The sequence below is a fragment of the Urocampus carinirostris genome, chromosome 13 (assembly GCF_059441175.1).
Source record: "Urocampus carinirostris isolate Australia breed hairy pipefish chromosome 13, RoL_Ucar_1.0, whole genome shotgun sequence".
Taxonomy (NCBI): domain Eukaryota; kingdom Metazoa; phylum Chordata; class Actinopteri; order Syngnathiformes; family Syngnathidae; genus Urocampus; species Urocampus carinirostris.
In genome coordinates, this window is record NC_142361.1 from 5,358,655 (window position 1) to 5,373,110 (window position 14,456).

At 41.0% G+C, this 14,456-nt stretch overlaps 1 protein-coding gene across 5 annotated transcripts in view; it reads left to right on the forward strand.

Annotated features, from left to right (window-relative positions):
* Positions 1 to 14,456, forward strand: part of ehbp1 (EH domain binding protein 1) — a 278,859-nt gene that overhangs the window by 58,679 nt on the left and 205,724 nt on the right. For 4 of the 5 annotated variants that reach the window (XM_088351022.1, XM_088351026.1, XM_088351024.1 and 1 more), the window contains exons 6-8: positions 7,565 to 7,746; positions 10,391 to 10,530; positions 14,015 to 14,137. In XM_088351022.1, coding sequence (XP_088207148.1) covers positions 7,565 to 7,746; positions 10,391 to 10,530; positions 14,015 to 14,137 — 445 coding nt within the window. The remainder of the gene's footprint in view (positions 1 to 7,564; positions 7,747 to 10,390; positions 10,531 to 14,014; positions 14,138 to 14,456) is intronic. The other variant, XM_088351025.1, reaches the window with a different exon arrangement.

Below are 14,456 nucleotides of genomic sequence, written 5' to 3' on the forward strand. Positions count from 1 at the left end.
CATGTTCATTTGTGTAGCCCTTAGTCACAAGAAGTCTCAAAGGGCTGTACAGACAATACACAGACATCATCAACATGAAATATTGGTACATCATTCATGAGCTATTGATGATAAGTGTGTTTTAAGCCTAGGTTGTAACACTTCCTCTGAAGTTGCAGATCAAATTTAAGAGGGCAGAGCATTCCACAGAACCAGGGCGAGATTGCTCTTGAACCACGGGATTTCTTCTTGGCTCTTGGGATCACTCAAAATAATACTTTCGAAAGTGTTTTATTTAAAAAAAAATGTTCACAGCAACCTTGGATTCAACATTCATCAGATTGGATTCAAACTATTTCCAGCATTCTAATTATATAAAGACTGGTTTACCCGCATAGAAACCCAATTATTTTGATTGGGTAGTCCTTTACTTTTTTGCTTACTCGTGCGTGTAGACGCATTTAAGCGATGCAATTTATGTTGTACCTGTACAATCTCTCCTCAGCACAAAAATCACAAATACAAAATGAAAAAAATTAAATTAATAGAGAAGAAATAGAAATTAAGATTTTTACAGCAATGACATCAGATTAAACTACTGTGCAGGACATACTAAACCTAAGAAAATACTGCGCAAGCTTGTAATTAACTTGAAACCAGACTGACAACAGCACTTTCAAACCTTGACTGTGCTTTAGCAGAAAGAAGGAACATCTTTTCTTTTTTTCGTAAATATTTTTATTGATATTTTCTCTTTACTGGTGGTACAGACAATCCGGGGGGACTGAAAACTTAAATTGAACAGGTCGTAAACAAAACAGTCTACATTGAAAAACAATATCTACCTGTGCCTTTTCTCACCTAGACGGGAGTGGTTGAGCTCAGCTCTTTTTTGGTCCAGAAAACCAGCTTCCTGTCTCCGACACACCTCCTAAGTTGCTTCCTAAAGCACAAGGTATACATGAGAAAGGCATTACCTTGGATCGCCCCCATACTCTTTAAGAAATACGGTGGCTTGCAAAACTATTTGGCCTCCTTGAACTTTGTGATCTTTTGCCACATTTCAGACTTCAAACATAGAGATATGAAACTGTAATTTCTTGAGAAGCATCAGCAATAAGTGGGACACAATCATGAAGTGGAACACACTTTATTGGTTATCTTAAACCTTTTTAACAAATGATGAACAAAAAAGTGGGTGTTCAAAATTATACAGCCCCATTGAGTTAATACTTTGTAGCGCTACATTTTGCTGCGATTACAGCTGCAAGTCGCTTGGGGTATGTCTCTATCAGTTTTGCACATCGAGAAACTGATATTTTTTCCCATTCCTTGCAAAACAGCTCAAGCTCAGTGGGGTTGGATGGAAAGCGTTTGTGAACAGCAGTTTTCAATTCTTTCCACAGATTCTCAATTGAATTAAGGTCTGGACTTTGACTTGGCCATTCAGATTCAGATTCAGATTCAGATCTACTTTATTGTCATTCTAGTACACATGTATACAGAACGAAATGTCGATGCATCTGACCCCCACAGTTTCCTTGAATGTACAGATATAAATAAAGTTGTATTGTAATTGGCTACGTATAGTATTTTACCATAGTGCCGATAGTGCAAGAAGAGTAGCTAACCAGATGTGCAAAATGGGCAGTCAGGTTAACAAGTCAGGTACACAGTAACATTAACACTGTAACAATAACGCTGTAATTACCATAGTGCAGAGAGCAATGTGCAATGAGTGGCAAGCTATAAAAAACTGCCAGTAGTGCAAAAAGTCAGATTAGCAGCCGTTTAGATTTAAGTTAACTATATGTTAGATTGACCATTTAACAGTCTAATGGCCAGGGGGACTAGACTATTGCGGAGCCTGGTGGTCCTGCACCGCACACTGCAGAACCTCTTCCCAGAGGCTAGCAGAGTGAACAGTCCATGATGGGGGTGAGAGGGGTCCCCGGTAATGTTCTTAGCATGGGATAGGCAGCGCTTCTGGCCAATGTCCTGAATGAAGTGTAGTCCCGATTATTTTCTCTGCTGTCCTCGTTACCCTCCTCACACTACCCCAGTCGGTAGCGCTGCAGCCTCCACACCACACAGAGATACAGCTGGTCAGGATACTCTCTATGGTGCCCCTGTAGAATGTGATGAGGGAGGGTGGGGGCAGGTGGGCTCTCCTCATCCTCCGCAGGAAGTACAGGCGCTGCTGTGCCCTCTTAACCAGTGATGCAGTGTTCACGGACCAGGTGAGTTTGTTTGTAATGTGCACCCCTAGGAACTTGATACTGCTGACAACCTCCACAGCCTTGTTGTTGATGCAAAGTGGGGCATGGTTGGGCTGGTTTTTCCTAAAGTCGACAATGATCTCTTTAGTTTTGTCAACATTCAGGACCAGGCTGTTGTCCCTGCACCAGCCCACCAACTGCTCCACCTCCTCTCTGTAGGCTAGGTCGTTGTCATCCCTGATGAGGCCCACCACTGTTGTGTCGTCAGCATACTTCACGATGTGGTTTGTGGCGGACCTAGGGACGCAGTCGTGTGTCATCAAGGTGAACAGCAAGGGGCTTAGGACGCAGCCTTGGGGGGAGCCCGTGCTGAGGTAGATGACATCTGAACTGTTCTGACCTATCCGCACTGATTGGGGTCTGTCACAGAGGAAGTCCAGCAGCCAGTTCCGCAGGGGGGTGTTGAAACCCAGGAGTCTCATTTTGTCTACCAGATGTTGTGGGATGATGGTGTTGAATGCTGAACTGAAGTCCAGGAACAGCATCCGCACATGGGTGTTCTTCTCCTCTAGATGTGTCAGGCTCAGGTGAAGCGCAGAGGAGATGGCATCCCTGGTGGAGCGGTTTGTCCTGTAGGCAAACTGAAAGGGGTCGAATGAGGAGGGGAGACTGGAGGTGATGTGCTCTTTAACCAGTCTCTCAAAGCACTTCATTATGATAGGAGTCAGTGCAACGGGCCGGTAATCGTTGAATGATAAGATCTGGGGTTTCTTTGGCACTGGGATGATGTTGGCAAATTTGAAGCATGATGGTACTTTGGCTTGGTCTAGCGAGGTGTTGAAAATGTCTGTTAGTACACAAGCCAGCTGATCGGCGCACTCCCTAAGTACCCGCCCCGGAATGTTGTCCGGGCCCGGAGCCTTCCTTGTGTTGACCCTTATCAGGGTCTTCCTCACGTCAGATGAGTCCAGGTGGAGTGCTCTTTCGTCCTGATTTGGAACCGCTTTCGCTGCAGTGGTGCCGTTTTGTGCCTCGAACCTTCCAAAGAATTTGTTGAGGTCATTCAGAAAGTCCATGCTAGTGTCCTGCACTGGGGCGGTGGTTGGCTTGTATTTGGTAATGGCCTGAATGCCTTTCCACATATCCCTGGTGTTGGTTTTGTTGAGGAAACGTTCCTGGATTTTTTGACTGTACGTTCGCTTTGCTAGTCTGATAGCACGGTTCAGGTTAGCCCTCGCTGATCTCAGCGCCTCCATGTCACCAGATTTAAAGACAAGGTTCCGTACTTTTAGTTGTTTGCGTATCTCAGCAGTCATCCAGGGCTTCTGATTGGCACGGGTGCATATAGTTTTGGTATTGCTGACGTCTTCTGCGCATTTACTGATATAGGCTGACACAGAAATGGCGTACTCATCTATATTTATTTTGTTGTTGTAAGTGGCAGCCGATTTAAACATGTCCCAATCAGTGCAATCAAAGCAGTCCTGTAGTGCCTCCATTGCCCCCTCAGACCACACCCTCACCTGCTTCACTGTAGGTTTTTCTCTGGTCAGCAGGGGCTTGTATGCTGGAATTAGCATAACAGAAAGGTGATCTGATGAGCCAAGGTGGGGGCGGGGGGCTGCTTTATATGCACCTTTGATGTTTGTGTAGGCCAGGTCTAATGTGTTCCTACCTCTTGTAGCAAAATTTACATGCTGATGGAAATGCGGGAGAACTGTTTTCATATTGGCCTGGTTAAAGTCCCCCGCCGCAATAAAAATGCACTCGGTGTAAGCATGCTGCAGTTCACTCACAGTTCGGTAGAGAACGTCCATTGCCTCCTTCGTATTAGCGCTGGGGGGCACGTACACGGCAGTAATGATGGTCGCGCTAAACTCCCTCGGTAGGTAGAAGGGTCTGCAGATCACCGTCAAAAGTTCAATGTCTCGTGAGCAGTGATTCGAGATTATCTTCGCATTTCTACACCAGTTGTTGTTTGTATAAATGCATAGACCGCCTCCCTTTCTTTTGCCGGTGAGCTCGCCGCTTCTATCGGCGCGGAAAGCAGTTAGCCCCACAATGCTAACAGCGTCATTCGGGATAGATGAGTTTAGCCATGTCTCCGTCAGAATTAAAGCACAACAGTTCGTCAACTCGCGGTTCGATGAGAATTCCAATTGTAAATGGTCCAGTTTGTTGTCCAGGGAGCGGACGTTGGATAGGAAAATGGATGGTAGAGGCGTTTTGAAGGGTTTAGCCTTCATCCGAGCCGTTAGCCCGGCCCGACAACCTCGTTTCCTTCCCCGGTCACAGCGCTTCCGCTTGCCACTTTTACTCGCTGCTTTGTAGGCCGCTGTGTTCTGTTGACGTAGCACTCCGAGGCTAAGTAAACACTCCAGAGTGATCGTCGAAATTTGCGCTGGATTTCTGGATGTTCGCATATCCAGCAAAAAACTGCGATCGTATATTAATCTACAGTTAGAGTTGTCTTTGTTCGCCCTCATAAACTGAGTCGAAGGTTGGGGTTTTTGACTAGAATGTGAGAAACTGTCGGGAGCAGATCCAGCCGCAGCCATAGGGGGCGCCGCCATTTTAAACATAACATTCTAACACCTTGATATGTTTTTTTGGTGAACCATTCCCTTTTAGCTTTTGCTTTATGTTTCGGATCATTGTCTTGTTGGAAGACAAATCTCTGTCCCAGTCTGAGGTCTTTTGCTGACTCCATCAGGTTTTCTTCTAGAATGGTTGTGTATTTGGCCGCATCCATCTTCCCATCAACTTTAACCATCTTCCCTGACCCTGCTGAAGAAAAGCAGGCCCAAACCATGATGCCGCCACCACCATATTTGACTGTGGGGATGGTGTGTTGAGGGTGATAAGCTGTGCTGCTTTTACGGCAAACATAATGTCAAAAAGTTCGATTTTGGTCTCATCTGACCCGAGCACCTTCTTCCACATGTTTGGTGTCTCCCAGGCTGCTTGTGGCAAACTTTAAACGACACTTTTTATGGATATCTTAAAAAAATGGCTTCCTTCTTGTCACTCTTCCATAAAGGCCAGATTTGTGCAGTATATGACTTATTGTTGTCTTATGGACAGATTCTCCCACCTCACCTGTAAACCTCTGCAGTTCATCCAGAGTGATCATGGGCCTCTTGGCTGCATCTCTAATCTGTTCTCTCCTTGTATGAGCTGAAAGTTTAGGGGGACGGCCCGATCTTGGTAGATTTGTAGTGGTCTGATACTCCTTCCATTTCACTATTATTGCTTGCACAGTGCTCCTTGGGATGTTTAAAGCTTGGGAAATCTTTTTGTATCCAAATCCAGCTTTAAACTTTTTCACAACAGTATCTGGGACCTGCGCTTTAAACAGACCTCTGAGACTGTGCAGGTGCTTTTATACAGAGACTTGATTACACACAGGTGGATTCCATTTATCATCGTTAGTCATTTAGATCAACATTGAATTATTCAGAGATCCTCACTGAACTTCTGGCCAGTTTTCTGCACTGAAAGTAAAGGGGCCGAATAATTTTTCACACCCACTTTTTCGTTTATTTGTTAAAAAAGTTTAAAATATCCAATAAAGTGTATTCCATTTTATGATTGTGTTCCACTTATTGTTGATGCTTCACAATAAATTACAGTTTTATATCTTGATGTTTGAAGTCTGAAATGTGGCAAAAGGTCACAAAATTTTAGGGGGCCAAAATGTTTTGCAAGCCACTCTAATTGAAAACTGACACAATTTTTTTGTGTGAGACCTCAACCCACAATGTCCACTCATTGGATAATCATATAAATGGATCAGGCATTGTGATGAGATTAAAGCCAACTCATTCAGCGATAATTGTTCCCGTAATGTAATGTCACAATATTGGCATTCCATGAAGGGTGATAAAACTCCAGAAAAGTGTCTACTCAGAGGGGTGCATCAAGACCAAAAAAGGGGGAAATGTTGCCAAACTCATGAACTGATGGTGGATATTTTCTCCTGTAATCTGGTCAATTCTGAACAGTGATGATATAATAGTCACTTACATTCCAGGCACGATAATTATCAGGTGGATATTTATCGGACCGATAACAGCAAACTATGACGTCACACTCATCGGCACGGTAGAAGAAAAGAGACCCAAATAGACCAAATATTATTTATGTAGTGCAAATATTATTCATGTGGAGCTATTTTATTATTTTTTATATATTTTCTTATATTCAATCAGGCGCCACTAATTGTTTATGTTCCTCATCATATTAAATTGGGTCGCGTCTCCCCTTACCCATTCTGAGCTTGCTTAAGATCAGTTGAATTGCTTAGAATGTGTACTTGCTGTTGTGATTGGACATGTTTGGAAGTTTAGTGAGTTGTGTTTTGATTTGTTGATATATATTTATTTAATTCTCCCAAAATCAACAGACACATACAAATAATTGTATTTTGTGCATGTTTGTATTTTTTCTGAACATAGCATGCTGTTTGAAAAAAATCATCAGCAATCTGTATTTTCTAAAAGCAAGATTTTATCAGGTATCGGTTTTAGAAGAAAAAAAACGTATGGTGCATCCTTAATTCTTTACGTTTCCTAATATAGAGTGTGAAAACATTAATGATCTGAGAGGTGTCATACATAAACGGGTCAGCAAAAGTTTGCCAAGTTTATACGTCAGAGCTATTTTCTTTGAACTAATGGTTATTTTGCCATCAACATCCTTTTTAGGGGGTGTTGTTTATGTTGATATATAGCAAATATATATATATATATATATATATATATATATATTAAGATCCCACTGATGGAAAAAAGTCTCAATTGATGCAACAATTTTAGTTAAAATAGATAATCTTGCATAACCCTCTATTTGTTTCTTGCCTGGGATCATCTTCAACAAACCTACAAATATTCAAGTGTAATTTAATCTAGAGTGGGAAAAGATACAGATGGACTTTTTTCCGGTGAAAGAAAAGGGTTAGATATGGTATTTGTTGGATTTCATGTTTGCATCGCAACATATTAATATATAAGCTTCACAAAAACTTGCAAATTGGTAAAAACCATTTGCACTTTAATATGAATTATGCGGTCGGCACTGAACAAGTCAATGTTGTCTCCATAGCACTATTTACAGGTATTTTGTGATTTTAGGACAAAGGTGGGTTTCTTATGACTTTGAGACACACATTCCTGTAATAACATTTGCTCCCGATATCACGTCTTTGCTCTCCCACAGGTTAAATTTTTCTGTTCCAACTGTTATGCACCATCTGTGAGCTCGATATTACTTCATCAACAGAGTTTTATTTTTGTATTAATTCACCACCTTTTCTGCTTTTGTCTTGTTCATGTGCACTTTTCTGCTTTTGTCTCGTTCATGTGCAGGAATCTCCGTCTGGCCGACGTAAAGCCCTGGCCACCAGCAGCATCAATATGAAGCAGTACGCTAGCCCAATGCCCACACAGACCGACGTCAAACTTAAATTCAAGCCACTTTCCAAGAAGGTTGTATCGGCAACATTGCAGTTTTCTTTGTCATGCATCTTCCTGCGGGAGGGCAAAGCCACGTAAGTTGTTGACTAGGGCTACACAATCCATCGGGTTTATCGAAAAATTCTATTTCAGTACAATATGGAATGTCTATGTAGCTTCTCAGTCATCTGGTTGATTGTTATAAAGACAGATTAAATGGAAGCAACTAGACTTTATAGTAGTTCATCTTTAATCCTGTAGGCCAGATGTCCCCAACTTTTACTGTACCACGGACCGGTTAGATGTCTGATGACATTGTTGCAGTCCGGCCCAATCATAAAATTTGTAATAATAAAAATAATATGCCTAAATCCACTTTGCAATGACTAAACTACTAGGGATTTAGATGACAGCATAAAAGGCATTAGATTTAATCTCATCGTCAAAGTATTTAGTCATATTACCACGGATAAATGTTAGAAATGGAGAAGATATAAATAAATGCAAAAAGCACGTTGAAGGAAACAACTCTTTTGTGTACCTGATGATGAATTAGACTATGAAGGAATTTGAAGGTGGGGTGCATTGTTCAAGGTGTCCCTAAGTTGAAAGTAGAATATTTTTTAAATTATTAGTTCAAAGAGCTGTAATCATTTTTTTCACCCCACCTATCTGCTTTCATCTTACTTGTATTAGAGCTGTTTTGGTCTTGCTACATACTATGACGCAGGAAAGGGGAAAGAAGCTCTACAGTGATTTCATGCTCGCGATTTTCTCTTACTGTAGCATGAAAAGAAAGTTTATTCAAGCTGGTCTAAGAAATGCACATACTTGCACGCGCCACAAAAGCAGTTTGACAGAGGAGGCAATGATGATTTAAGCCAGAAGATGGCAAAAGCAAGTAAAACATGTTTCAAATGTTATCCACATCCCTAGTTGTCTAAGGATTAGGATTCGGTGCTCTCACTGCTGCGAACTGGGTTCGATTTCCGTTGCATTTGATATTGTGCAAATGTGGTCCGCTGTATTTTTCAACTGATCAATCATTGGTCACATATGGTAATGTAGTACAGTACAGCTTTGTGAATAACTTGCAGCCAAACTTTGAGTTATTTTGTGGGTAAAAAAAGGTATATTAAGTACTGTACGAGCAAAAAATAAGGCAACTTTATTTTTTCTAAAATAGGGCACATGGTTCGCATGGGGGCTTCAAATCCTGGAAAATGCTTGAATTTTAATGTTGTGTTTTCAAGAATTGAAATGTGTTTGAATTTTAGGTGGAGTCCTTGTAAATGCTTGAAATTGTTTCCATGTTTCTCAACAATCTGCTTAAAATTACGCTGACACAATTATTTGGTGGCTTCGCTTTTCAATTGCATTTCTTCTTCCTTTGTGATTAACGGCAGCTGGCATTAGTTTGTGCGGCATTGATCTATGAAGCGCCATCGGCCCCTACGGGTCACGCCCAAGAGGACCGGCGGATGACACCTTACTAAACAGGGCACTATGAAATGTGTATTAGTGCAATGGTTTTGTATCAATTATGGATATTTATTATGGACCATGCAAAAAATTAAGGTAGCATTTTTCCGGTTGAAAATTGTATTGGGAAGAACTTCCTGCAACTAAAAAGGCAAGCTGCATATGGACATCATTTTACCCAACACTTTCATGTGGAGAGATTTTTCTCAAAAATATTTGCACACGTATTGTCCTGATCAAATGTATTCGTGATTTAATTAAGAAATCATGTCTGTAAATGAACACACAGAATTAAAAATCGCATACGTAATTTGCAGATGTTTTTGTCTTCCTGCAAAACATTTGATTCATACCAGATTTTTTTTAATGGTAGGAGTAATTGAAAAATTGGCTTCAAAACGTCTCAAACATTGCTTAATTTTGGCCATGAAAAAAATTTATGAACCCTGTGTCTACTATTTCTCAACATATTGCACTTATTTTTTAGTGTTTTTTGCTGTATTTTTTTTCTATTGGCAGAAGGGAAACTGCTAAAATTTAGATTGAATGTTTGGTAAAAAATAAAAAATAGGCCCAAACTCTCAATCACTCAGAGCACCTTTTCATCTTCACTCTTTCATTCATCTTTGTATGAGCAACTCACTTTAAGAACGTACTCTTCCCTTGTGCACATTCTAATTTGATAACATCCATTTAAAGGCGCACACATACTTTAGCCAGGCCCTTTGTTGTGTGGCGGACGGCGGGTTGATGGCGCGCAACCCTTGTTAACCCTTCGGGGAATGATGTCGACCACACACAAACAAACCCCATCACCATGCTTCAAAAGAAGCTTGGCACCCGGGAAGCAGCAAACACAAAGAACACAGTCTCACACAGGACAGGAAAAGATTATGATGCCGTTTTGGAGGTGGACAGCGTTCCATAATGTGTGTGGGAGGAGATGCATGGACTTGAAGGCCAAGATGAGACAAAATATTTGAAAACGCTGGAAGTTAGATAGTGACACGGGACATTAATCCTTTGAAATGTATGCCCTTTTCCTGTCACATGAAAATTCAACACTGCAGAATTTCCATTTATTCATTGGTACGCTAGTGCATAATCTCCTCCTTTTTGGTTTTCACCCGACATCTTAGCCGCAATGTTAATCTTTCAAGGTTATGTATAGCCTTGTGTGTGTTTTATTCCTTCTAAAACACATTAAAATCATGATAAGTATTTGCATTGATGTGATTTCATCCCTTGCTGCTGTAGTGATGAGGACATGCAAAGCCTGGCCAGCCTGATGAGCATGAAACAGGCAGACATAGGAAACCTTGATGACTTTGAGGAGGAGAACGAGGAGGAAGAAGAGAACAGGGTCAATCATGAAGAGAAAGCAGCCAAGATTACAGGTAACCACTAGCTACATAATGGTTCACATATAACATCAATATAGAGGGCAATAGACAAGTAAACACACAGAAATGAAATGTCGGACCTGAGTGAATATTGTAGACTTTAGTATATAAACTATGTTCTTTACTTTTCACCAATTCATATACAGTGGTACCCCTTCATACAAGCTTCATTTGTACTAGGATTGTGCTCTTGGTCCGAACTTTTTCCGATATTAAATCATTAAAAACTAGTTAGTCCGTTCTCGTCCTCCTAAATGCATGCAAGTGAACCCTAGGAAGCTATAAAACAGTTATTTCTGGTTGATATTACTATTAAGAATACAGTAATAAGATAAATAAGATGATATTAACAAAATAAAATGAGTTTATCAGAACTTACCAATGGAGGTAGTCGCCGTATCCAAGGGGTGCACATGGTGCGAAGGAATGGGGGCTGGGTGCTGGTGTAAGGAGGAGTGTCAGAGATCATTACAGAAGCATTACAGTACTGTCCTCTACTCGAAAAAAGGGCACACAATATGAAATGTAACGTCTAATGTCCAGATATTTTTCCGGATATTAATTTTTCGACATCACGAAAAAAATTATTGTATTTGCCGGAATCCGTAAGTCGAATGTTCGTAAGTCGGGGAGCGTCTGTACAGTTAAAATCAACTCACTGTCACTCTACATGAACATATACGCATATAACTTTACAGCACAACGGTTTTGCCTGCAGTAGTTTGTATGCGCAAAGTGGAAAGGTGAGCAGGTACGAGCGGTGAACAATCTCTAGTGTTAAACTATATAAAAAAAAAAGAATTCTGCCCGTATTAAGAGGTACCACTGTTTAAAAATCTTTGATGTAAGCGGAAACATTTAGTTACAGCTATACAACATGTTCATCCTATCCCTCTGTCTCTCCTGCATGCACCTAACGCAAATTGTTTCTTACCTCTTGTTCAGCCTCATGGTTTCACTTTGCACTCTTTTGTTTCATTTGTGTGAAAGCGCCAGCCATGCTTCACTTAGAATGCATCTCAGCAGGCCAAACAAAACTCAAATCAACTTGTACAGCAAGCTTTCCAAATTATTCTCTCATAAATGCACGGTCCTTGTTTACGTTTTTTTAAATACTGTAAATTCCGGGCTATAAGCCACTACTTTATATATACATTTTAAATAAGCTGCGGCTTGCTCTTTTTTCCCCGCAAGGGGGTGGTAGCAAGGGGTGTCGGCAACGACTCTCGATGCGAGCGGGCTCTTCCCGCGTAATTATCCAGCTTTGATTCCTAATGTGGCCCTGCCTTGTTGCAGTGGCGCTTCCCGCGGCAAGCAGCTGGTTTGGAACTGGATAAGACAAGGGAAACCAACTGTTTATCAAAAATAAAGCATTATATTTTCTGCCGCGTACTCTGAATGTTAAAGTTAAGAAACTCAAATAAGCGTGGGGAAACGGCACCTGTAAATATGACACCCATCTGTACCCAAATGCCTCGTTATCTAATTAGTGATACACATAAATGTATGAACACGATTCCCACTGTACTTTATGGAGTAAGATTGCGGCCTTGGCACAACCACCTGGGAAATGTGTATGGATAAAAGACAACCGGAACAATTGTAGCAATTTCCCACAAGTTGTAGCTCTACGTCCTTGGTTTCAATGGGAATGGATCTGGCGTTCGTCATATACAGGCTTGGTAGGGGTGGCTTAAGGGGTTGTTACATAGCCGTAGCATCCCCGTTTTTGATTTATCTCCCTTCGCAGCCTCTGTGTCTTCCCGGACCTAATAACAATCCACACAGCACTCGGTGGTGATCAGCATTTTGTTGCGCTATTCCGACCTTCCTTCGAGTCTGATTTATTTGATGAATTCATTTTAAATGTAACGAGCCGCTATAAAAACTAGCTGTCGCCATGCTTCGCAGTTTGTTTTGGATAGACATATTGAAATGTGTGCCCATCCAGCTTTTAGACTGACAGTATACACTAGCTTATCACAGTCGCGCACAGTCTACTGTAGTCAAGTCATTTTTATTTGTTTAGCCCTTAATCACAAGGAGTCTCAAAGGGCTGCACATACCAAAGACTATTATTACACCATCCGCTGCTCTAATACCTACACGAGGTCAAGAAAAAACTCAAAACCCTCAACATGAGGTAAAAGGAGAAAGATTGAATAGGGACCAGACATGAGGTAATCCCTCTTCCAGGATGACCAGACTGCAACAGATGTTGCAATAACAAATAATACACAGGTATTGTCAACATAAAATATAGGTTATTTATTTGCTATAGCAGGGGTGGCGAACAAGTTGGACGCAAAGACACGACATTTTTAACTGATAGTCAAAGAGCCACACCACGCACTGAACTGCCATGACAGACAGACACACACAAACACACACAATTAAAAACATTATTTCCCATGACGCACTCCTTACAATACAACAAGCACTGTTCTTGTGTTGATTTCAAGGAAAGTGTCCACCCTCAATACACGCACAAAAAAATAAACATGAAACAAGGTAAAGAGCCACAGTATATAGAAAACATGATGAGGCAAATAGGCGCTTCCTTATTGGCCACATGCGGCTCTTGAGCCACGTGTTCGCCACCCCTGTGCTATAGAATAGAAGTGTGTTTTAAGCCTGGATTCAAACAGTTCCACTGAGTTTGCAGATCGAATCTCAGGGGGCAGGAGCATTCCACAGCACTGGGGCCAGAATGGAGATGCGGATCACCATGCCGCGCATCTATAATTTTCTAAATGTTTTGGGGTTTTAAATACCAGTTCTGCTAGAGATGGCGGTTAATTATCTCCGCTCTATTCAGGTGAAAAACAATAAATGGAAATTTTGCCATCTAAGTACTTTTAATTATTTGATGATTCATGTATTTTTAGTTAATTTTAAAATTATTGTTTTTCTCAATTGGGGTTATTACCATTAGAAGGCGCTAAACATGATACTGTCCTTTTAGGTCATGACATTATAAATCACTACTTCAACTATCGCTCAACTCTTACAATGAAAACTCTTTCTATGGTTCAAACCTTATCTTCTACAGCAAAAATATCATGGTCCCATTTCTGCAAACACGCCTTTATTTTGCCTTTGAAAATTGGAGAGACACAACTCAATGCCCGATGAAAATCCACTAAGTTTAGAAACCGCAAAAAGTGATTAGGGTATTGCTCCCTTCATCTGATCATATTGGAATATATTTGTTCAATTAGGTTCACTAGACCATATGTGTATTTTAAAAAACAAATGACGAGTCCACCCAGCTTGTAGCCATTTCTGTCCTTTTAACTTTGACACCCCTGTCGTATAGGTAATGCAAATTTGTTTTGGACACGGACACCAATGAAAGGATATTTGCATGATGGAAACGTCTTCATCAAAACCTTTTGTATTTGCTGTTTGTGTGCTCTATGCAAATTTTTTACTACTTTTCTTGGTCCATCCTTGTCTGGGGCCCTGTGGTCTGCAGAGATAGTAAACCAGCTGAATGCCCTCAGCTGCTTGCATGGCGACGATGACGATGATGACATTGGCATCCGCGTTCCTAAGCGCGAGTTCAAGGCGGCACCTAAACCTGTCGCTTCGTCTGAAGGTCTTCTCTTCTTCCCAAATTAATGTCAAGCCGCCTTGTCTCATTTTGTGAAACCTCCGAATCATTTTATTTTGTAATTTCTTCAACCTTTTAGTTTTTTTTCTTTTTTTTTCCCCATCTTGGTGAATATGTTGTCAGTTGAGTTGTATTTGTTACCTTTATTATTGTTTACTCATTTTTTGTGCTGCATTTGGTAGCGAACAAAACCTAAGTTTCTCTTCAATAGTACCCATTGATGTTCACTGGAAGGAGCTCAATCAAGTTTAGCTAGTCGTTATTTGGGGTTAACTCCCAAGTGCAGCACCTTTATACTGTACTG